At 32.9% G+C, this 26,836-nt stretch overlaps 1 protein-coding gene across 1 annotated transcript in view; it reads left to right on the top strand.

The window, feature by feature from the left end:
* LOC118200504 (uncharacterized) overlaps positions 1-26,836 on the top strand; it is a 104,531-nt gene that overhangs the window by 54,966 nt on the left and 22,729 nt on the right. Inside the window, exons 4-5 of the mRNA XM_085821736.1 lie at positions 9,862-9,966; positions 19,328-19,530. Of these exons, the coding sequence (XP_085677862.1) occupies positions 9,862-9,966; positions 19,328-19,530 (308 nt within the window). The remainder of the gene's footprint in view (positions 1-9,861; positions 9,967-19,327; positions 19,531-26,836) is intronic.

Genomic DNA, 26,836 nt, shown 5'->3' with positions numbered 1-26,836 from the left:
TTGCCATGTTATTATGCACTGTAATTAGATTATATCTAATAAAGATGACTAAAATGTAAATTATTATAAGAGAAAAATAAAAATTGAAATTTTAACTTTGGAAAAAAAAAAAAAAAAAAAAAAAAAAAGAGTGTCAGGATGGGTTAGAGTAATATTGAAGAATAGGAATTGTACTGTTCAAGATCAGCATTAAAATATTACAGAAATAAAATTAGTAAGAATATACCATAGGTTCCCAACGAGGTTAGTACCATCACTCAGTGGGTACTGGAATCTTCCATGAGGGCATTGGAGAGTCCAGAGGCAAATGGGAGGCATTAAGATGGTCAAGAGGGAAGGCTATATCATGCCTAGCTATTTAGGAAATTAATGTAATAAAATGCTTTGAAAATGCCTACTGCTTTCATAAATAAACATTTTATCTAGTTATCTAAAATTTTTATCTTATTGTTAATGGATAAATAAGCAATAAAAAATTTTTAATTAGCATTAGGTATGCATATAACCTAATTTCGTTTAGCATTGTCAGTGACAAATCTTTACAAGTTGGTAAGCAAAAATGTGATTCATATGATGAAGCATGTTTCAGCAAAAATATGGGAGCTTGTAATGACATGTTTGCAAAGCAAGTGCACAGGCATCACAAACAAACAGAAACATGCAAGTGAATGTATACGCAAAGTCAAATCGCAAAAGGCAGAGTTACCTCTGGGAATGTCTTACCAACATCACTATGGCAGCCACCAAGAATTCCGGCTCCCTGTGGGTCAACAGGTGTGTAGTAGTGAACTAACTTCTGCAAATATCCAGACTGGCTCAGTAAAACATGTGAGCAGCTCACCTCAGATCTTCATGCCTAACGAACAACTTCTATTTCCTTAAGGTGGCCCACAATTCAACGAAAGAGGACTTGCACCATTTCTCTCGTGGAGCCTTGATGCAAGTGGCAAACAGTCATTCCCCTTTCCCCTCTATTGTATCCACGAAGGAGGGAATGGAAAAAGATGTCTTCCTTCCACAATGCCTGTAGCAGTACTGGCAAGCTTTGATAATTTAAGGGGGTTGGCACTTTTTGTATCCAAAGAATATTACCTTAACAGTGGTTTAGTGGTACTTATGATAATTTCTCTCAAATCGAAAAAGAGGAACACTTCCGCATGATTGGTAAAATTGTGTTATGCATGATAATTTAGTTATATGTGTAATATTGGTATCTGTAGAAATATCTTATTGTTTTTTTATGCTTCACCAATAATCCCTATTTGTGTATGGAAGTGATAGAATGTAGTCATTATTTTTATAACTCTTTACAAATCTGTTGAAAAGTTAATTTATTTAAACTGTGGCAAGTTTTGCATTTCAGAATATCTGAATCTGAGTAGAAATGTTGGCAGTACAGCACTGAGTATTTAAAATGTGGATTTGTATACTTTTTTACAAACTAATCAGGTATGTTTGAATTGGAAAAACATTTTTTTTTTTTTTTTTCAAATGAAGCCATGAAGCCTTCTAGACTGTTTGAGTAAAATGATACTGATAAAAGGACAAAGAAATTACTCACTGTACATTGTGTTATTTGTCATCAGCATTTGGTTGCAAAAAATCTGAATGAATGTATGCATATGCTGTTTTGTTATGTTTTTAGAGCAATTAATAAGATTAGAAAGAATTCATTGCCGACAGAATATTTGGCCAACTTTGTAGGGAAAATGGTGAAGATTACTGTCATTTGCAGCTGCATTCAGAAGCTCATTGGCTGTCAAAAGGCATTTATTTGAGTTGTTTTTTTAATTTGTTTAATTTGGTATACTGGACTTACATGAAAACAGAGATGAAAAATTGCACTGAGTTGAATTTAATTAAGAAAAAGTTATTATCTGCTTTTGTGGGAAAACTTCTTTTCCAACGGAATTTAGATGAAGCTGAATACAGTCACTTTTCTAAGCTATCAGCAGTCTCTGCAGACCAGGAAGATTTACGTAGGCTATTCAGAAAGTAAGGAACGTTTCTGTCTGATGTCACTAGGCGCATGCTGATCACATATATTTTGGTGTCTGCATGCTTGGCATGTCAGTCGAAGTCCAGCCATCACAATGGGAACATTTCCATGCTGCCGTTTTTTCGATATTCAAATTTAAAATGTGCACTGCAATTGAAAATCCCACCAGTTGTGAGGTGCAGTCTGTGATACGGTTTTTGTTGGCAAAAACCCTATGGAAATTTATCGGCAAGTGTGTGAAGTGTACGGAAACAGCGTAATGAATGAAAGTTCAATCCAGAAATGGTGCATTCAGTTTCAAAATGGCTGAACTAACATTCACAATGAAGAGAAGAGTGGACGTCCTAGCATTGTGACTGACGAACTGGTGGCTAAAGTTAATGAAAAGATTCGTGAAAACTGCCATTTCACAATAATGGAGCTTTCGCCTAGTTTCCCACAAGTTTCACGGACTTTGTTGTTTGAAATTATCACACAAAAGCTAGGCTACCACAAATTTTGTGCAAGATGGGTGCCGAAGTTGCTTACAGACCACCATGAAGGTCAGTGAATGGGGGCAGCTTTGACATTTCTGGAGGCCTATGACAGACATGGTGATTCATTACTGGATCGAATCGTAACTGGTGACGAGACGTGGGTGAGACACGTGAATTGCGAGACAAAATTACAGTCCATGCAGTGGGAGCATACAAGTTCTCCCAAAAGACCAAGAAAATATTTGAAAACCTTGTCACCAAAGAGGATTATGGCGACTGTGTTTTGGGATAGGCAAGGTGTGCTTCTGATTGATTTTCTTGAACGTGGTGCCACAATAAACTCTGAGCAGTACTGTCAAACTTTGTGCAACCTTAGGAGAGCAGTTCAAAACAAGCACCGAGTCTTGTCAATAAGTACCAAGGAAAGTTGACGTCCAAAGTTTTGTTTTTGCATGACAATGCCCGACCTCACACGGCAAACCGCACTCAAGAACTCCTTAATTCATTCAAATGGGAGGTTTTTCCTCATCCGCCCTATAGTCCCAATCTTGCACCTAGTGATTTTCACTTGTTTCCAAGAATGAAGAACTGGCTAGCAACACAGCGCTTTGACGACGACAAAGAGCTGCGGGTGCGTGTCACTGAGTGGCTGAGATTGCAGGCGGCAGAATTCCATGACGAAGAAATTTCAAAGCTTGTCCACCGCTATGATAAGTGCTTCAGTTTATTTGGTGACTATGTAGAAAAGTAGAATTTTAGTCGCTTTTTCTGATGCATATAATAATTTTTTTTCTTCTTGTACTTGGTTTCTTTTTAATTCCAAAACGTTCCTTACTTTCTGAATACTCCTCGTACTTATTGACAAGACTTTGTCTTTCTTCAAGCTGATTTTATGCAGTGATTCCAGGACCTTTTAAATATTCTGAGTTTGGGTTTTGAATCCTTTCGCAAATGCAGATACAGCAGAAACTCAAAAATAACGAAGAGGTAAAAGTAAATTTTAGAAATGATACAAAAAGTTCTGGCTTCAAAAATCAGTAGTACCAATTTTCTACTCTGGATTGTGAAATCACTGTGAAGTATAGAAATTTTTAATTATTTTTCTTTCATCTTATTTAGTTATAGGTTCAGTGCACTAGCTAATTTAACTGTCTAAAAAAAAGAAGAGACTGCATGTCACTCACTGAATGTGGCAATCGGCAGCTGATATGAACGAAATTGAAATCTATCATTAACATATTCTTAAAACTTAACAACCTCAACCATCTCATTAATTTTTTTTGTTTCTAATTGATTTTTTGCTTATTTTAAAATTTGTAATATGTAGTTTTATTACATTTTATGGTCATTTTAATTAATTTTTACTTTGTGATTCTTAATAAATAGACAGACAGATAAAAATAGTAATAGATAGTAAGCAACAATATTTTACTAACAGTACAAAGTCCGTAATCCAGACTCGTCAGGACTTCGGCGATTCTGGATTAGGGGATTTGCCGAATTTAGATCATCAATTTAAATCTGGTAAGATGACATGCAGAAATTATACAATTAAAAATATGAAACCATAATTTATGAAATAAAGAGCAATTATGATCTAAAAGGTATCAAAATTTTAAAAAAAAAGCTTAATATTTATTTGTTTACTGTATTAAACATTTCTTTCAATGTAAGTTGTTTAAGTTGCTTTGTTTTTTGTGCTAATACTTTCTCTTTAATTCTATGAACAGACATGATTTCTTGTTCAGTTGCTATAATAAATTCCGCTGTTCAAGACCTGTAATTGCTGTTTCGAGAATTCCGACTAACTTGTCAATCGAAATTTTCTCATTTTCAGTAACTTCTCTGTCACTTTCTTCACTAGTAGGCATTTTCTGAGTTTAGAACCATACTACATATTTCACCGTCCATTAATTGATTGATGATTGGGGAATTGTCATCGCAATGAAAAACTTCTGTTGTATCATCTTCATTTATTACCGCTTCTCCACATTTCTTTACAAAATCCAATAACTAGAAAATTTCACCTTTAGTTTGCGATGTCCGAAAACCTTCAAATTTACGGCTATCATTTTCATCATCCTTACCATGAAATATGGTAGCTGACCATAAGTTATGCCAAGCATTTTTTAACGTATCTGGAGACACATCCTCCCACGATCTTGTGATGCTCCACACAGCAGATTTTATGCTAAAAAATTTCAAAAAGCCTTGAATAGTCTTGCCATTGTTCAAGAAATTTAACATAGATTTTAAAAATGCTACTGTATATTTGCATTTCAGCATGTGCACTATTCCCATATCCATAGGCTGAATGATAGACATACAATTTGAAGGGAAGAATAATATGGACACTAAAACTTTAAATGAAGTATGCACTGAACAATTGTCAACAATCAGGACTATTTTTTGAGTCATCAGGTAAACCAACCGAATTCAAATGTCACCAAGCCTCGGGTATAAAATGATTTTCGAACCAATCATTCATCAATGCTTGTGTCATCCATGCTCTTTTATTTGCACGATATATAACAGGGAAAATCATTACTCCTTTAAATGCTTGAGGTCGTGCAGCTTTCCTATTATGAAAAGTTTGCACTTGTATGTTCCTGCAGCATTTGCGCACGCTAAAATTTTTAGTTCGCTTTCGAATCTTTGACACCAGTTGGAGCCTTTTCTGTAGAGGTTGCCAAGGTATTTCAAAGTACATATTGACAGAAAAAACCAGTTTAATCAGCGTTGTAAATTTATTCTGGAGATAATTGTTCACTAGTAATGGGTTCAATGAATTCATCTGCAAATTGTTCAGCAGCTTCAGTATCAGCTGAAGCTTTTTCACCTGAAATTTTTAATTGTTTTATACCATGGGGATTTTTTAATTTGATTAAACAACTTGTCAAATATGTGCAATGTTTAAGTTCATTTCTTCAGGAAATATTTTGTCTTGGGCCATTAGCATTGGACCCGTCAATGGTACACCCTCGCTGCAATGCTGTCTGACCCATTCAATAATCACTTTTAGCATAACGAACCCTTTTTATGTTATTCATTGCAAGTAGGGTGTCAGAATCCACAAAACATTCAAAAAGTTCCTTTTTCTTTTTGCTTATATCATATACAGTTGACTTTCCAATGTCATACTCCTCTCATAATTTTGAAACGGATATGCCTTTTTCCATTTTTTGCAGCAATTCCACTTTTTGTTTGATGCACATTGAAACATGCTTTCGCTTTGTGGATCCTTTGGCAGCTCCAGAATTAAAAACTCTTTTTGACACAATCGTAAGCTTAATTTTTATAAAATTTCTCTCACAGTCTGCAAAAAATAATAAGCCGAATCCAATGAGAAGGTTAAGGAACAGCGCAATTCGGAACATTAACTGAAATGCCTTAGAATCAGCAAAGATAATTTTAGCTACATTATACTATCCATTATACATTAAACGTGCATGCGTCAATGCATGCACGTTTAATACACAAAAAAATATTCGTGGCTTTGAGGTCCGAATTATAGATCATTCTGGATAATGGACGTCCGGATTATGGACTTTGTACTGTATTTGGTAAAATAATTAGTATGAAAGGGGGGATTTTCCCCCCTGTAATGAAGGAGGTATTGGTCCAGGAAAGGTTGGGAATCTCTGAAATATACATTCTTTTGAAGAAGGGGAAGGCACCGTGAAGAAATTTATTGTTTTTATTGAAATAAATATTGCCAATATATAGAGCTTATACACAGCTTATATGCAGGTAATGAAATGATTAAAAAACCTAAGCCCTATTAGTGGCTAGTAATTGCACACTGAATGTTCAAATCAGTAATTATTGAAACCCTCCCTGGTGGTGATGCATGCTTGTAAACATTGAGGTATGGAGGGATAAAGGTTCCTAATCTCATCTTGTGATACATTCTACCAGGTATTCCTCAATTGTTGCTTTAGATCTGTGATATTTCAAGGTGCCCAAATCTGACAGCCTATTACACTCATGTCCATAAATTACGGATAATGCAAAATCAGGCAAAGGAAGAGTTATAAGCAAAACAAATTTGACTTATTTGTAAAGCTTATTTATTAAACAAAAGGTAAAGAGCAAAAAAAGATGCTATATGTTTGATATTATTAAAAAAATTAGCGATTTTTCTCCCTGGAGCAAATGACAAAAAACACCTATTTACAAAAAACCAATATTACATGGTTGGTATGATTGTTAATACATTGTATGTCTCCCAGACGATGCAATACAGTCCGTACAACACCTAGGCATGCTGAGTATCAAATTATCGATCTGATCTTGGGGGATATTAGACCACCCAAAAAGCAATGCTCTCCGAAGTTCCGGTATCCGGTAGACATGTAGGAGGAGGTTGACGGGCTGCAACTCGTTGGCCAAGCATGTCCCACACGTGCTCTACTGGATTCAAGTCTGGTGAGAATGCTGGCCAGTACATACGGGCGATATCCTCCGATTGAAGGCATTCGCTTACGATGTTTGCACGGTGAGGACGGCCGTTGTCATCCATAAACACAAATTGTGCGCCCGTGGCGCCCCGAAACAAACGTACATGTTGTTCCAGAATGACGTCACGATAGATTTGGCTTGTCATGGTTCCAATTTGAACATGCAGGTCAGTTCTGGAACCCAGAATAATTCCACCCCAAACGAGCACTCCTGCACCACCGTAACGGTGTCGTTCAATGATGTTTTCGTGGTGGTAACGGGTACCTGGAGCTCTCCATATGAAAGTCCGTCGAGAATCAGACTGCAAGCTAAACCTGGACTCGTCGGAAAACATCACACAAGCCCACTGTTGCGGTGTCCACAATGCATGCTCTCTACTCCAGGCTAACCGCAGGCGACAGTGATTTGCAGTAAGTGGAATGCATCTGACAGGTCTACGAGCATATAGACCAATCTGCCCTAAGCGTCTGTACACGGTCTGCCTTGAAATTGTCGTACCAGTGGCTGAAGAGAGCTGACGAGACAGGTCTGAGGCTGTGCTCCGCCTGGTTCTTTTGGCAGTAACTGCCAAATACCGGTCCTCATTCGGCGTTGTATCTCTGGGGCGACCTGTGTTGTAACGTCTACTCACATTACCATCATCTTGGAATCGTTGCCAAAGCCTGGAGATGACACTCTGGGCAATTCCAAGTTCGTCTGATGCTTCCAGTTGGGTACGCACACATTCCAGACGGCCGATAATTCTACCACGTAAAAAATCATCCAAATGCGTCTTTGTGTCATAACTATTCGGTTACTGCACTGAAATTTTTATAAAGCGCCTGCGAACAATTTTATTTCTTTGCCTGTATTCCTTATATATCACTCTCTTACACTCTCATCATTGTGACCTACCATCGGTGTCATCTGGTTACTTCATGAAATTTGCATATGATTCTTGAAGATGTGTGTAGTGATTTTACAGGTGATATATTTATTTTAGAGTTCGATTTCTGTGTGACTCCGAATTATCCTTAATTTATGGACATGAGTGTATATCCCATATGTGTTTGATTGGCAAAAGGTCTGGTGACCTTACTGTCCAAGGGAGAATATCAATAGCTTAGAGACCGTACAAAGATATGCGAGCCATATGGGGTCTAGGATTATCCATTTGGAAAATGGCTGCAGCATGATGTACTGTAAAGAATAATGCAAATGGCCACAGAATGTCAGCATATCATTGATCATCTAAAGTTGTATGCGGGATACTGGGGTTGACCTATTGTCATAAGAAATAACATCCCACACCATCACTTCAGTGAGAATGGCTATATGCCTTTGTAAAACAAAGGTTGACTGGAACCGCTGGCCCTCACCCCTTCACAGACAGGTCCGATGGTCATCTCTTTTAAGACTGAAGTGGAATTCATCGCTGAAAACTATGCAGTGCTAGTTGGCTGACAGCCATGATGATTGGCTACAACACCACTCCAGACTATTGTGTCGATGTTATGGGGTTAAAGGAAAATCTTAAAGGCCACTCTGAGCACAACTATGCCTCAGCTAAGGACCATGAGATGGTGGAAGGTACCATGGTTAGTATAGAAGAGGCTGTAGCATGTTGGATAGCAGAAAATGATGCTGTTAGGGCAGTTTGGGCCTGTCAACACAGTCATCCGATTTTACCTCACATTTGGCTTTCAGAGCCTTGATTCTTGCCAATGAGTACCTTGCAAAAACCACTGTTGCCAGCACCTTCGTGCAGCTGTGTCTGTAAGGTGCAGGTAGTAAACTATTGCTCAGATCATGACATTGCTTCACACATCTGCACTATGCAACAACATTCAAAGTTGTCTAGTTGTCTGTAAAGTCTTATGTCATAATTAGATGTGTTTTCAGGGAATTGTAATGCTGACAATGAGAAAAGATAAACCGTCTACAGTTGTTTTATATGATGCTAGTTATGGAGCAGAAAAGTGGGTTATGATTGTAGTTAACACTTATTACCCTTAAAAATTTAATCACTTGCATACTCGATATGAAGGAATTTACATACAAAATTTCAAGATAATCAGAGTATTTTTTCTAAAAAAGCCTTTTTTTTTTTTTTTTTAAATTTTCCAAGTTTTAATGACAAAAGTTATGCTGGTGTAATAATTACGGGCATTTTAAAATTAAAATACATGATAATTTACCTTGAAATTTCATGTGCATAAATATTTTTTTTACATTAATAGATGGTTTAAATTAACATTAATAATGAATGTGATGTTAAAATGCTAGTATCAAGAATGAAAGATTAATGAACTCGTATGTAAAGATTTAATGCTGCACTAAGAATTCATATATTTTCCTCATGTCAGATTAATTGTGGGAAAAAAAAGGTCTTCACAAATGCTAGAAAAAATTTTCTATTTTTCAAATTCTATCCATTTGTTTTATTTATTTATTTAAAAATTGCTTGAAAGAATTTGACAATGTAAACATTCTATATTTTTAATAATATCCATTTAATTACATTTAATTATGAATTTATGCACATTTTAATCTATCGTAAAACTATTCAGTTGGTATTGTTAAATTTTATGATAAAAACAGTCTAGAAAGTTTACTAAATTAGTTGCAGATTTGATGTTTTGCAATTTTATTCTAAACAATTATAATATAGTTAGAAATGAAAATTGAACAAGCATGTGTATACAAACTGCTAAAAACTGAATAAGCATATGTATACAAATTAAGATAAGAGCTTGAGAAAAAATAGCTTTTAAATGTTCTTGGTAACTAAAAAGTGCTTTATCTACCCTCCCATCCCCCCAAAAAAAACTGCTTCATACTTTTCTGCAAATATAAATATTTAAACATATTTTTTTCTGGAATTTTGCATGTATAAGATTTGTTTTTTAAGCTTTTTTGTTGATGATATTTTAAATTTTTATTCAGGTGTTGGTGGAATGGTCATAAATGAAAAAAATCAAGTTCTAACAATTCAAGAAAAATACCATACAAAACCTCACTGGAAATTGCCTGGAGGTTATAGTAATCCAGGTGTGTATTTGCCTTACAACTTAAAAATTGAATTTCAAATCTCTCCTTACCTATATGTTCAAGAATGTATTGCTAGTAAATAAAATTGGAAAAGCAAATTAAATTTACTGGCTGATAAAAAAGTAAATTCAACATGTAATAATTAATGCAAAAGTGCAGTTTTCAACTGTGTACTAAGTGTTGGATTGAAAGATTGTTTATAACTAGGAATCAATTTACTATACTGGAGGCTTGGAACAAAACCTTCATAGATGCCCCCCTTTCTTTTTCAAGGCATTATTGAGTAAGTACATAAATCATGGAAAAAATCTAGTAATATTTTTTTTTTTCTTCATTTAAGATGATTTAAGCAAAACACATTTTAGTTTTTATACATTTTATTTATTTTGAGTTGTGCAAAATATAAGCTGATCTATTTAAACCTCGAGTCTTCATATATCAAAAGGAAAAATTAGAAAAATAAAGGAGAACCTAAAGAGTTCTTTTTGATTTTGTTTTAAATATTTATTTAATTACATTACAGAGGTTAATGTAATGTAATTAATAATATTCGTAAATTTAATAATCAGAAATATTAAAATGTAGAATTGAAAAGTTAGTTTCCCTGAAAATTTAGTTTCACATTGTAGCTTATTGAATAACATAACTTGCCATCAAAAGTGAGAGACAGTGGCTTAATATTTAATTTCTGAAGAAATAATTTAAAAAGCTAAAATTTTATTTCTGCCTAATTTTATATTTTTAAATTTAGCATTGAAAAAATTACATAAAACTTGACATAATTTAAATACTGCAGTTGGATTTAGAGCCATCACCTCCCGAAATGGAGGTGTAGGGTGCATGATATGTTTACGCTAGTGGAAACTGGTTTCTAATGGTGTCTAAGTGTCTGCTTTTTATGGAAAATTCAACATTATTCACATTGTCTGTATGCTTACAGAAACTTTAAATTCTTTTAGAATTTTTAATGATACACATACTTTGAACCTAGGCACTTTTCTGTTAAAATACATTTGTAAATTTCAAGCACAAAGAAAATTTTAAATTCTTTTATTTTACTGATTATTATCTGTTCATTATGAGCATGGCATACACATACTCATAATTATCTGTTATCATTTTACTACATTTTTTATTTGTTTAGATGAGATATCTAACACAAGGACTGTTAAAAATTTTTCCAAAATTTTTTTATATTTATTCCGATTTGATTTCATTATCACAATAATGTCTGATAAGTTGCATTACATTCCCGTGACTTTCTTAAGATTCATCTCATCTGTGAAATATTTAATTTGTGATTAGTCCATATGTTATCCCATTTTGTGCAAGCCTTTGTTGTATTTATTTTGTAATTTTAAAAATAGGTCAATTTCATAAAAAAGTGTGCTGAAAGAAAGTTTGCATTAAACTTGGAAAAATTTTAAGAGCCCCATTAAATGTTGGAACAAGAGTATGATGATCTCTACTTAAATTATATGTATAGTGTTATAAACAGTTTAACTTGTTAAAAGATGACTGAGCAATCAACTGACAATGATTTCCATTGTGGGTGTCCTTGGATGTCAAATGATAAAATTCATTTGGCTCAGTTTCATGAAATTGTTTGGGCAAATCATCAAATGATTGTAAAGAAAATTGTTGATAGCTGTAACATCAATTGGATCCTCCATCAAACTTTTACTTTTGATCCACTGGGTTGTGTGCTCATCAGCCTGTTGGATCCCATCAATGAAACTGGGGGGGGGAGAATTTCAGCTTAGTGCAGCGTTCTCCAAGATTTGATTGTTTTGTGTGAGCAATATTGTAAGAAGGATGGAAACAGAGGAAGTGTGCTATTACACTATTATTGTATAAGTTGGAAGTGCACATATAATAAGGGTGCAGATATAAAGACGTTTTTGCCAGAATAAAGACAACTGTACTTTTCCAGTCGTTGTAATCTCCTGACCTTGTTTCAAAGATTTTTTTGTTTTTCCAAAACTAAAATTTACTATGAAAAGACAAATGTTCAAAACAGTTCGCAAGCTAAAAGAAAATATGCAAAAAGAGAACATGCATTTCTGGGAAACTGCTGCATGAATTGCAAATGACATTGGCAGCTATGCATCAGTCAAAAATGAGCATGTATTTTGAAGATAATAAGGTTAAGATCTAGTATAAGTGTGCATAAAAATATGAAAAGTAAAAGTTAAAATTTCTGACGAGACCTTATGTACTATTTCATGCTGAACTCGTATGTGTTTAATGCCTTTGCATTAAACACATATATACACTGTGATATCACTGTGATATATACATTGTGATATCACTGTGATATATACACTGTGATATCATATATATACATATACACTGTGATATCATATCATACATATACACTGTGATATAGCTTTTTTTGTGGAGCCAAAAAGAGACAATGACTGCAAAATTCAATGTACATTTCATTGTGTCTATCCAAAAGTAGTTCACCACAAACATGAATAAGACACATCCTTCATGGTGATCAGAGAATTCTTGGCCACAGCTGACACATGTTAGGTGAAAGCATAATACTAATTTCACTTCATTGCTTTTATCAGTCGTTCCTTTGGTCAGATTCTTTTATGTATGAACAAACAACATCCTGATCAGCTTCCATTACAATGTCTTTAAATGAAAGAACAGAATGCAGTGTTCTCCAAGTATGATAAAATATTAAAAAATTATATAATAATAATTTTTAAATGATTAAAATTGAACATGTTGTAAGTGTATGTTATTAAATAATTAAATAAATACAGACTATTTTTATAAAAAATAATTTTACACTGTGATTTTAAATTTCTTTCTGCTGTTTGACGTTGAATTTACTTAACTAAAAGCTTATTATTTTCAATTTTTTTGCATTATGTTTATCGTCTATCGCATGGTTAAGTAAATGTATTTATTTAAGTATCATCATGCAGACTTAGTGTAAGAAAAATTTGTGTTTTTAATGAATATTGCTGTTTGAAGGTTTTAAATTTTTTTATTTATTTAAATTCATTTTTTAAAATTAGAATGAAAGTAAGCATAATACAGAGTTGCAAACTCTCTTGTTCTCCCAGTAGATCTCTGAATCTCATGGTTTTCAATTTTTAGTCTTTAATAAAGCAAATGGTTCCCAGAAATATTTGATATTTATTGATTAATGAAACTTTAATTGTGCAAATTCCATTTCTTCACCTCTAATGATTTTCAGCTTAATATTTTTTTTTTTTGTATTAAATATTATTTGATTTGAATTAAGCTGATGTGGATATCTGTAGAACTTTTTAAAAGATTCAGACATTTAATCAGTTAATATTTGTGTTTATTTTATTTTGAATCAATAAATTGTTGCATGATTAAGTTTATCCACACAATAGGACTTATATTAATTATTGATTTTGTTTTCATTACATTTAAAAGTACTTTTCTTTCTGATCAGCTGGATGGGATAAATAAAAGCTTTTCTTCCCTATTCATTATTTTCCTGGCATAGAAAAAAAACTTACCAGCGCCGAGCAGTAAAATTGCTAAAACTGGTAGTTCGAACTGGTATCGCTGAAACTAGTAATTGCTAAACTGGCAATTCAATTCCTGACATACGGTTGGCTGCATGAGCATTTTAATGGTTTCTCCTATGTGTAACATGTATACGAGCAGTTCCCTATCAAAGTTCTCCACAAAGACATCCCTTCTCCTAGGAAGATGCCCTAGTGTGCTTTGCAGTAATCAGCTAAATCAAAACCATCCTAGTATAAAAGTGAGAAAATTACCAAATGACATTAGCAAAATAGCATAAAATGTATCTGATTAAATATTAATATATTTTACATCAGAATCATATTATAAATAATTCTGTAATCTGAATCATTTTTATAATGAAAAATGAAATTTGAGTCAATTTATTCTTTTGAAATGTCATTGCTGTGCAGCATGAATCTCCTGGGGACTCAATGTTTTTCAATGGAGTACCTCTCAATTTTTCCTCTTACATGGTTGGCAGCTATGATAATGATATTGCACATAAATTACAACATCTAACTAAAATTAAAATGATTGTGCAATGAAAATACAGGGTGTTTATAAAGTCCCAGACCCATTTTGATTTTTAATAACTCATAAAATAATAAAGATAGATTAAAATTAATAACATAAATGGTTAGATAGACTCAAAAAGTTTCATGACCCTTGTCAATGAACTTCCATGTGTGCCTCCTTCGTCGCATGGAGAATATCAAGTCGATATTCAATTTCACGCCAGGTTCCAGCAAGCATGTGTTGTGGTGTATGCATTCTTAATATCCAGTCGAATAAAACATCACATACAAAAATACTAGAACAAGCACATGAAAAGTAAACATAACATTGCCATAGTTGCCAAAAACAAAAGAGAGAAAAATGCAATTAATAAGCAGACGATATTTAGAAAAGTACGGATATTTAGACTGGAAAATGAAATTATCTGAAATTAACCACATATGCAGACGATATTTACAAAAGTAAAGATATTCAAACCTGAAAAGGAAAATATGCAAGTTATTCCATCAATAAATGCCATAAGTTTGTTTATATCTTCATTATTTTATGAGTTATTAAACATCAAAATGGGTCCGGTATCAGGTTCAACTGTTCCTTCTTACCTTCTTCGGGAACATGCAAGGACCTGACTCGGAACAGAGAGCTTACTAAAGCTATGTTCAAAACTGTGGGAAGTAAACAGGATACACAAGAAGGGTATACAAAACCCTTTATTTTCTCTATTTACAATGACTTCCGTACTTCGGAATACACCGACCCGCTACTTGGGGTCAAAACGTAAAAGTATAAAAATAAAACTAAACTCTTATTTAACTTTAGAATAATAAATGTGGAAGAATATGAAACCTTATATTAACAGGAAGTGTATGTAGTACAGAGAACTGTGAACACTACAATACGTTTAAAATTTATCAAGAGGATTAAAACCTCTGGCCTGGAAGGCAACAAGCAACTGCGTAACTTCTAAGGTGAGCGGCCTGCTTCGACTCACTGCTTCCTCTCTCTCGCTTGGCAAAAAGCCACAACTTAAATACTTGGCGTTCGCCAGACAAACTTTGCATAAAAACCTTAACGCTTATAATTCTGGCCGGAAGTAGAAAATAAGAAGTGATAGTAAAGATTTAAAATAAAATAAATGTTAGTAAAACTTAAGATCCTTACATACTTCCCGCCAGAGTTAATTAGTTTGAAACTGAGGTCTAAAACGACCTTGTTGAAAACTTTTAGCTCTAGAATCTAACGCAAGGCCAATCTTTTACAAATATTTTTCACTAGAAACTAGAAATTTAAAAGAAAGAAATTTGTTTTTACAATAGCAGCTCCCCAGGATACACAATTTTTTTCATCTGTACTGCATCTAAACAGGAGCTTTTATTCAATTCTGGTTCCTTCCAGAGATCTGGAAGGAAAACTAGTTTAATGAAATGTTACACAATGAAATGGCAAGTAACATGTATAATTATATTTCACTTAACATTCTTATTTCATTCATGACTATTTTAATTATCTCTCCCCGTGCTCTCTGACATGTGTTGTAAAAGAACACCAAACACGAATGTGTTTCTGTCTACGTGTTCCACACTTCCTCCTACAATCAAAACACTAACGTGTTAAAATTCAACATAACAAGATCTCTTAACACACCCTAATTTCAACTCTAAACCCTGAGGTACTATTCTGAAAGTGTCTAACTCTGAAGTGTAGCGTCAGAGAGCCTAACTACATCATTCAACCTTTAACACATATTCGCCATGCTTTAGTCTTTTTACAGTCACACGAATAAAAAAAAATTTTAACATTCACTTTTACCATATCACGGTATTTCTTAACGTTTAAAATAACAGTTCACATGTATATAAGAACATATCAACATGCCGTTAATTTTACACATTTGAAAACATAAATTAGTAATTCATTGTTAACTTCTATTCTTTTCAAAGCAAGTGCCAATTCTTTCTACATTCGATCACACATTTAACAACTGTCTCAAACAGTAGTTCTGTTGAATAGCATTCAAAAGGAAATATTATTCATGCTTTTTCATACATTAGTAGTCTGGAACCTTAGTTGATTTTACTTCATCTCACAAAATAAACTCAGTTCTTCTCTACGCTCCCCATTTCTTTATATCTTTCAAAATTTTTCTTCGATTGTTCCTTCTTCCTTATCACAAAACACAGCCAGCTCACCCTTTTATTTTTTCTGCTCCTTTATTCCCCCCCCGTACCCTTTATTTCAACAATATTTTTGCTATTATTCTCTATTCTTAATTACCAATCAAAACTGACATTTGGCATAACCATGCTTTACCTCATCTTGCATTGGTCAAAGGGTATGTTACACCGCACTACCTAAGACGTAGGGAGAAAATAAGATTATGCTGCTGAGATTTTTCTTTTTTGCCCTCAAAAAGTCGTAACTTTTCCTGCCATTTGCACATTGTGCAGCAGATCAAAGGCATTAGATGAAATGATTGTTATGAAACAGTAAGTCATGTAGATAATCTGCTTATTATTATTTTCCTAAATCCAAGGGCAATTTTAAAATAAGTGTCACTAAACATATAAAGGAACATTTTCTTTCAAAGCTACCACTTGTAGTACCACCCTTAGTGTACTTTTCCTATTTTATTAAAATTCCTTAATTTCAGAATCACTGGCTTTTAACATCTCTACATATAATAAAACAAAGAGTCTGTCTGTGTGTGTCTTTCGTTTGCGCTGCACGTAAGCTAATAGACCCACGGCTACGAAATTTGTACATAGGTACATCTATAGACAAGAGCCAGTGTTTTTTTCGAAGAATCGATTTTTTCGAAATTCGAATCCGATTTTTTTTTATTTTATGTTTTGTGATGAAATTGCGTCATTTTGAGACAGAATGGGCTATAGGAAAGCGAGATTTTACTCTACACACTCCATATTCACATCTTCATGAAACGTTGGCACTTAGCTATTTTACAAACTTAAAATAAATTCCGTGTTTCAGTAAATCGATTAAATACAAACTTATTTAACAAAGGGAGCTTAACACCTTTTCAATGGGATTTTTTCTAAAAAAGTTTATTTTTAAAAAAGTACAGTTTGTTTTTCTTTGATTTTTGGACACGTTAAACTTTCATCCTTGCGACTGCTTTTACAAAAAGAATTTTGGAAAAATTATAATATTTTGTATTTTTAAAAGATTTTTAAATGAAGCTTCTGAGTACACTTCTCACATCTCACATCTTTAAAAATGTGATTTTGGCAGCAATAGATTTTTGATGAAATCGCATCATTTTGAATAGTTACATTCTTTTAGAAATATGGGTTTGGCAACAATTTTTCATCGTATTTCTTATGTCACTGTTTTTAAGAGATTGGCAGATTTCATTGTCATTTTTATATATGTATAATACGTTTTTTTTTTTTTTTTTTTTTTTTTTTTTTTTTTTTGGTAAAGTTGTTCTGCAGAGTAAAATTCTGCGCAGAATTTTATGTTTTTTGAGTTGCTTTCATGTTATTTTTTGCTTATTTCACTGTTTGTAAGATATTGGAAAGTTTTGCATGATTTTTTTTTTCTTCAACGGAAAAGTTGGTTGATTTTTTTATTAGGATAATTAATATTTGTATTAAGGGATATAGCTTATTTCATTGTAATTTTTTTCTCTTGAAAATATAAGATAAAATATCATTAATTATACTTTGCTTTTCAGAATTTTTTGCATTTTTTTATGTTATTTATTGCTCATTTCACCATTAAGATATTGAAAAGTTTTGAGGTATTTTTTTTAGGAAACAAACTTCTTAACCTCCTTTATACCATTTGAGTTCTTAAGATTTTGCAAAGGGAAGTTGGTTAATTTATTTATTAGGATAATTAATATTTGTATTAAGGGATATTGCTTACTTCATAGTAGTTTTGTTATACGTAATAACTTTTTTTTTATGAAGTTGTTCTGCAGAGTAAAATTCTACGTAGTTTTTAAATTTGAGGTTTGGTGTTCCCTTCAGCCATTTTTCTGGTACATTTAAAAGCCAGAGGAAGGCTGGCAGCGAAGCTGCTAGTTCATGCATAAAAAAAGGCATTCGCCCCCAAGCAATGCCCATTCTTTTGTACCTCAACAGGCTCTTATTAGAACCACAGAAAATGCCCTTTATTACGCTACGAGAAACTAAAAGGTAAAAAAATTAAGGATCCTTTATTCTGAATCTTTTGTCTATCTTTTTCTCTGGTGCTTGCAAGATCCACTATCACACCAAAATTATCCACATTTCCATTCAAGGAACTGAAAGCAAAGAAGTTAATATTGTTGCATGTGTACATGTTTGTAACAGATTGAATGCACACACAACTGATGATAGCTTGATAAAATTTATTTTACCAAAAGGAACATTCTTGAACTTTCCACAAAAATAATCATTAAACTCTTCACAAAGTACAATCAATAATTATGCTTCAAATTACTAAGGGTTACCATTAAATACAACGCAATGCAAAGCACATCTAAAGTGAGGTTCATGCAGAAGTATCTCAATACTTAAACTTATGCTGAACTAAACAACTAACAACTGCTAGTCTTATACAATTTTCCCTTGGCTGCCAAGAAATCTCTAGTACTTTTTGCATCTCAAAATTACTGGTAGGCATATGAGGTCAAGGTATGGCTATAGCTAATAAAGGAATAAATTGCTATTTATTCACTTACAATATCATTAGAGTTATACAGGGACGAACCAAAATGTTGCCACACTTTGTTGCCAAAAACATTCTCAGCTCTGCGATATCTCGCCAAATTAGCAAGATAGCCATTTACTCAATGTTAAATAGACTTGCTTCTGTATTCTTATTTTTCCGGCAGAGCATCCTTTTTTTTTTTTTTTTTTTTTTTCAAGCTTTTCATGTTACATTATACCCAAAAATACAATTTCACATATAATTTCACTAAAATTATCTATCTATGTACAAAATTAATAACAATATTATTTGACCTTCCCTGAAATTTTACTATTGTGTAAACACAACTGATTTACGCAAGTATGGATTAAAATTTTTTTTTTTAAATAAATATCAAGTAGTTGCATTTTCTAAGTTTTAAAATTAGTTCATTAGCTTATAAACTGCATTTTAAGGGGTTCTGTTATAATAAATAAATTATGTAATTTATATTTCCACGCCCAATGTTGTAAACATACAAGAAATTTTTCCACAGTGTATTCATGCATCATATTATTATCACCATTAAAAATTATATAAATTTATGAATGCAGTATCATATTTATAAAATGTATATTTATGTCACAGGAAGTTAAATTTTAGTTATTAACATCTTTTGCAGGGGAAGACTTTGCTGACACTGCTAAAAGAGAGGTTTTTGAGGAAACTGGTATCGAAACAGAATTTATATCTGTAGTGGCTCTTCGGCATCATCATCAACATATTTTCAATTGTAGTGATATATATGTTGTTTGTCATCTGAAACCAATTAATGAAATAATTCAAAAAAGCAAAGAGGAAATTTCCTTCTGTGAATGGATGGATGTAAGTATCATTTTGTGTTTTTGTGTATTATGTTTGTATATGTATTTAATATCATCATTAAAAATTATATAAATTTATGAATGCAGTATCATATTTTTTAAAATATGTATTAATGTTTTAGGCAGTTTAATTTTAGGTATTAAAATTTTTTGGGGAAGATTTTCTCTGTAAATGCAGATATCATTTGCATATATATATGCAAGAAAAATAAAGAATATGTTAAAGATTAAATGGGTAAAGTAAAAAATATGAAAGCAAACTTCTAAATTTAATTCACTGTAACCTCTTTTATTTTTTATATCATTTGGGAACTTCATCTGTCTGTCCTAAAAATAGTGCTTAGGTCTAAACTGTGTCATTCAAATTAATCAAGCGATCTTACGTAACCGTGCAAGACAGGTTACTATTTTTATAATAGAGAAGGGAAATTTACATTGCTAATTTAATCTTTAACATATTCTTTATTTTTCTTGCATATATATATTGTAATGTATTTTGCAGTAATTTACAAAGCAGACAATCTTCTTAGTAGAACATAAATTTTATTTCTAGTTCTCGGTGATAGACAAATTTTATACAATTCTTAAGTGGCAAAATTTTAATACTACTCCTAGCTGTAAAATCTTCAGAATACAAAATCTTTTTAAAACAATATCTCTCGTTGCTGAGTAATGGTTTGATACAAATATGGCGTTGCCACTTCAACAATAATTATATTTATTTATTAAATAACAAGATATTACAACCTCTCCCCCCTCCAGATAAACTTTAATTTATAACTACTTCTTTATAAATTTAAGTTTATCTATCTAAAGCAGGGGTCGCCAAAGTGGTCTATATAGACCCCTAGGGGTCTATTTCACAACAGTAGGGGTCTATCTGACCCAAGGGGTTGAATGGGGGTCTATTGGGACTCAAAGGAAAAACAGTTCTTAATACGCAAATCACACATATCTAACTACGTACGTAAAAATTTAAAATATTTTTATAATTGACTTAATATTATATTCTTTATAGAAAATAAAATAATAAATCAGAAAACAATCTGCCCCCTTTTTCCTTATGGGTTTTCGTATGTATACCGTGACGTCACAACTTGACCTTGTGACCAGTTTGTAATTTGCACGACTCATAGTATGTAGCCAGAAGAGCGATTGAGGCTTATCCGTGTCTCTTGCTGGCGAACCCATCAATCAATTAGGAGCCTTTGGCGCAGACTTGGGGAGCGACGACACTGCCGTTGGCTTTCTATGCATTAAGCGCGAAGGGAATCTTCAGTACTCCGTTTTCTTTCTTCTTATGTGTGTGGTTTTAGTTCTTTTAGTTTTTTTCTTTTTTATACGGCAGTTACGCATTGTGTCGTTGGTTCGCCCTTTGTCTCCATCGCAAACCATACGAGCCTTGCATATGAGTCAGATGCATATGTGCGCTTGTCCAATTCTACACTGGATGCTACAAACGCAAATATCATATGCATTTTCAGCTATCTTTGTGAACTTTGAACAAACAGTATTAAATGCTTGTAGTGTCATTATTACTACTATTATATCAACCATTGGATAATGAATTATTGTTTCTATAAAACTATTCGTTTAGTTTTGATATCAATTTTAATTATTGTTACTTGTGAAAAGGTAAGCTTTAATAATGTTAGTATAATATACCAACTTAGTTTTAACTTATTTACAGAACCCTAATTTAAAAATGACAACTTCAGTATCTAAAAAGAAATGTTGGTATTATTCATTGGATTACTTAAAATTTGGATTTATTTGTTCACCGACAAATGAAACTATTCCTATCTGTCTTATATGCGAAAAAACTTTTGGAAATGAATACATGAAACCGTCAAAAATGAAAGATCATCTTGAAAGGCTTCATTCAGATAAAAAAAAAAAAAAAATGAAGAATTAGAATTTTTCAAAAAACTCAAAGAAAAATTCACATGTCGACCAACTCTAAAACGTTTTATGAAACAGTCTACTGAAACTGAAAATGAAGGAGGATTAATTGCTTCGTACAAGATTTCACCTAATATAGCAAAGAGGGGAAAACCCCACACAATCGCAGAAGAAATTGTAGTACCTGCAATTAAAGACGTCATTGAGAATGTGATGAAAAAAGACTCTACTAATGTTTTAAAGTCTTTGCCATTAAGTGCAAATTCTGTAAAACGGCGTATTGACGAAATGGCCGAAGAAATAGAAAACACAGTAGTTTCGGAGCTAAAAAATTGCAAGTTCTCTATACAAATTGATGAATCTGTTTTTGGCGTTTCTGCTATTCTTATGGCGTATGTTAGATATTTCAGTAAAATTAAAGGAGAAGTCATTGATGAATTTTTATTTGCTAAATATCTTAAAACCGATGGGAAGGGAGTGACAATTTTTAGATGTTTACAAGAATATTTAAATAAATATGACATTCCGCTTGAAATTATAATAGCAGTAGCCATAGATGGCGCACCTTCTATGGTAGGGAGTTACCGAGGTTTTGCTACATGCCTCAAAGAAAAAGTGCCCGGTATTCGTACTATTCATTGTGTGTTGCATAGACACAACACAACTTAGTAGCACAATATCTGAGTTCAGAGTTACATGAAGCTTTACAGTTTTGTATTAAATCTATTAATCAAATTAAAGCTCAACCTCTTAAATCAAGATTATTTGCCAAACTTTGTGAGGAAAACAATGAGTTATTTAACCAATTACTTCTGCACACCGAGGTTAGATGGTTGTCTAGAGGTGTATGTTTGCAACGGCTCGTCAATTTATTTGACTCCACGACAGAATTTCTGAACGAAATAAATCCTGTTCTAAGCAATGAACTCCAAAACAATAAGAACCATATTTTTTATTTAGCAGACTTATTTGGAAAATTTAATGACGTTCAAACAAAACTGCAAGGAAAAGATGTAACAATTATCCAAGCTCGGACAATATTGTTAGGCTTCCAAGTAAAATTAAATTTATTTAGATCTTCATTGCTACGTAAGGATTACAAGTATTTTTCAAATCTGCAACAATTAAAAATAAAAGAAGAAGACTTGGACATATATACAAATCATCTTCAAAAATTAAGCGACGATTTTAAACTGTGCTTTGTTGATTTGGAAAACATCGACATCCCTGATTGGATTATTGCGCCACTTTTGGCGCAAATTGATAACGTCGACATCAACATACAAGATGAGCTTGCTGAACTATTGTCTGATCTTGAAGCAAAAACGCTTATTAAAAATTTGACAATACATAAATTTTGGACTAATATAAATATAAAGCAAAAATATGTGAAACTTTACGAAATGGCTCAGCCATTTATGCTGGCGTTTCCAAGTTCGTATATGGTTGAAGCCGGTTTCAGTCACGTTAATTCAATTTTAACTAAAAACAGAAATAAATTAAATGTGGAGCTTCGAGAGGATTTACGGTTAAAATTGACTAATTTCGAACCCAATATAGCGAACCTTGCCAAGAAACACCAGGCACACTCATCTCATTAAGAAGTAAAAAATCTGTAGCTACTTTACTTACTGTTTCTGATTTATTAAATATTTAGACTAATATATAGTTTTATTTTAATTACCTGAAAATTACCTTAGTGGGGTTCTATGGAGATTTCGAAAAATTATATAGGGGGCGATGATCAAAAAAGTTTGGCGACCCCTGATCTAAAGTTTACGGTTTTTAAAACAATAATATCAGCACAACACAATTAAAATACAAGCATTTAAAGCAGAATTAAACAAGAAATAACATAATAACGTACACTGAAGAAGAGAGGAAGGAACAAAATATTTTTTTTTTATCTATATAGAGAAACAAATTATTTAATCAGGCCAGGGAGTACAACTTAATGCGTCTACATTTTTATGGTTTTTACCACTTCGATGAACGATCGTGTAATTGTAGGGTTGTAGTACCAGTGCCCATCTCATAAGTCGTGGATTTAGACTCACATTATTTTTGAGCCAAACTAAGGGATTATGATCGGTCATGATGAGGAATTTAGTATGCCTGTCTAAATAACATTGAAGTTAATGTTAGCATTTAATTAGTTTCTTTATTAAAAACACATTCCGTCAAACATTAATTGTTAAATACTTGCTTTATTCAGAAACATTACCGTCAACATTACTGCTAAAAAACTTACAGTTCAAAAATATTATCGTTCTAAAAAAAACTGTTGTTGCCAATCAGGAAAATACATTTAAAAAAAATTAATACGTTGCGTTTACATTCGGGCATCCTGACTTAGTTACGACCTCGGAACATTAAGAACTTATATTTAAAAAAATTAAATCTGTAATATTAGTGTTTATAGTTCGAAAGTCTTTAGCTGTCATATAGATTCACCGTCGTTTTCTATTCTTTTTCCGTGTCCTAGTTTTAGTAATATGCGGCGTGTTGTTATCGTTATCCTCAGTAACACTAATGTCATCACCATCATCATCGTCTTCTTCTGATTCAGCTTGACACTGCCATGACTTTAATTGGCTCACATGAGCTGTCGTACTAAAGAAATGTCCTTTCACCTTCTCTTCTAATTGAGTCACTCTATAGGTATCACTTGGTAAAACTTCTCTGTAACTACCAAAGGTCCTCGATACTTTTGTTGTGTTTTGGTTGATTCTCCAGTTGATTTTATTAGAAATCCCAAATACTCAACTTCATTTTTTCCAAATTCGCATTTTGTCAGTTTCAATGTCAGCATTGCTTCTCTCAATCTATCAAACACTTATCTATGTTTTTCCATCATTTCTTCCCAAGATTTAGCCGGAATTAATATGTCGTCCAAATAGCACAATACTTCTTTATTAAGCAATGGACCTAAAACTTGATTCATAAGTCTCTGAAATTCTGCAGGTGCATTAGCTAACCCAAAGATCATATGTTCAAATTGACCAGTATCATCTGGAGTGATGAAATCTGTTTTCAGTTTCGCTTCTTCAGTTAAAGGAATCTGCAAATATCCATGAGCTAAGTCCAATGTAGTGAAAACTTTACACTCACTAAGACATTCAAGAAGATCATCTATCCTAGGGAGTGGAAATTTATCTTTAACAGTTTGCGAATTCAACTTCCTATAATCTGTCATTAATTGTAATTCACCTGTTTTTTTCTTTATGAGTAAAACTGGACTAGCATACGGAGATCTTGTTTCAGTAACAATGCCATATTTCTTCCATTCATTTATTATTTTCTTTATAGAAGCACGCTCTTCGGCATTGGTTTTATACGACTTCATGCAAATAGGCTTACTCCCTTCAATTTCTTTAATATCCATTTTTGTTAAGTTTGTACACCCTAATTCCTCCATATTTAATGCAAAACAATCTCGATACTCATTTATCAAATGTAAAACTTCCTGTTTTCTTTCTGGCGTAGTATTGTTATTAACTTTAATTTCTTCTAAAGTAATAGGTCTCTTAAACTTCTTAATTTCATTTATTATCAGTATTTCCTTTTGACTTGAATTTTCAGTTTTCTGATCTGAACTTGGTTCAACTAATTCTGCTACTTCCGCTCTACCGATACATTGATTCTCTTTCAAAATTAGTTTTCGATCGCTGTAGTTAGTGACTGGTATCACTGTTTCTCCCTGTATTACTTCCAATAATGAGCCCAACTCATCTTCCGATCCACTTATTAAAACATAACCGTTATTTATTTCATCAGTTTTAACTTTCACGAAATTAACCGTATTACTTTCGATTTGAGTTTCTTGGGAAGCCTTCAGTTTAATTCGTGGAGTGTTGCTATCATTTTGCAACTGTGAAAATGGGCAGTCATTAGCATAGCGTATGTGCAAGGTATTACCTATCTTGGCGTATGCAATATGCGGTAAATCTATCCATGTTCGACCAACTAATAAGTCGCATGGTTGCGTTTCATCTCCTACAATTAGAACTGTAATGTCCTTTCCTTCCACATTATCAATCTCTAAGTTAACAGTTACTTTTCCCAATGTTCTAGCGGCTGGTTTATTCTGGTTCCCAAAGCTAAACAATTCCTCCACATCAGGTTTTACAATAAGATTCAGTCTCTTAGCCGCAGACTGTTTCAATAAACACGAACTAGAACCCGTATCTATGATTGCAGTAATTTCTTCTCCATTATTGATGCGAGCATACTTTAAATATACAGCTGGTGAAACACCTGAATTCTGGTCCACGGATAAATAATTTTTAACATTTGTCAAGTCTGGATTCTTAGACGTACACTTTTTAAAAGTATGACCCTTTTCATTACATTTCCTGCAAATAATTTCTTTTTTAGGCTGTGGACAATCCGTCGCTATATGTCTATAATCATTACAATTGAAGCATTTCGGCTCACTCTTTTCATTGCGGATGCCAGAATTATATTCCCTTTTCCTTTCATCTGTTTTATAAAATTTATCTCTCAGATTGTATTTATTATCAAAACTGTTTTTAAAACCCACTTTGAAATTACCATCTGTCTGCATGGAATCGTTAACATTTCTTTGTCTTGAATACTGATTATAGGATCCTTCATAAAATTTAGAACCAGATTTGGGCTTTGAATTATGCCTAAAAGTTTTGTTTTCTACTTGAAATACTTTTATCCCTGCCCGAATATTTTCATATTCATCTAGTTTTTCAGCCAACTCTTCAGGATTAATGAATTTAGACAAATCATCAATGAAATGGTCTCGGATAGCAGCGGGGAATCTTTTCTTTAATTGATCAGTAATAATAAGTTGTTTTAAAGAGTCAAAATCTGTTACATTTAATTTAGCAAGCCACTCTCCAAAATAATTTTTAATTCAAACGTGAAGTCCTTCCACGTATTACGCAATGTTTTAACATGATCAACGAACTTTTGCCGAAACTGTTCAGGGCTTAACTTAAGTTTTCTCAGTAGCAGTTGCTTAACGTGCTTATAGTCGTTAGCTTTCTTTTCTGATTCACGGGCAATTAATTGAGTTATTTCATAAGGCAATAGACCCAACAGCTGAGAAACCCAGTTTTGTTCTTCTAACCCAATACGTCATGCCTGTCTGTCAAATAAAACTAAATAAAAACTTATATCACCTTCATTCAAATCATACTTATGCATTAATTTACTCATATCACAAATATTACTTCTTCTAACATTAGAAGAAACAGAATCATTTACATTACTATTCCGCTTCTATTTTCAATTTTTCAAATTCAAAAGTTCTTTGCTTATCTCTTTCTATAATTTCCATTTCAAATGCTCTTTGCTTATCTTTTTCTATAATTTCCATTTCAAATGCTCTTTGCTTATCTTTTTCTATAATTTCCATTTCAAATGCTCTT

The sequence above is a fragment of the Stegodyphus dumicola genome, chromosome 8 (genome assembly GCF_044657685.1).
Source record: "Stegodyphus dumicola isolate Sdum_Otavi_A_Nest chromosome 8, ASM4465768v1".
In the NCBI taxonomy this organism is placed as follows: domain Eukaryota; kingdom Metazoa; phylum Arthropoda; class Arachnida; order Araneae; family Eresidae; genus Stegodyphus; species Stegodyphus dumicola.
This window is presented reverse-complemented; position numbering and strand designations above follow the sequence as displayed.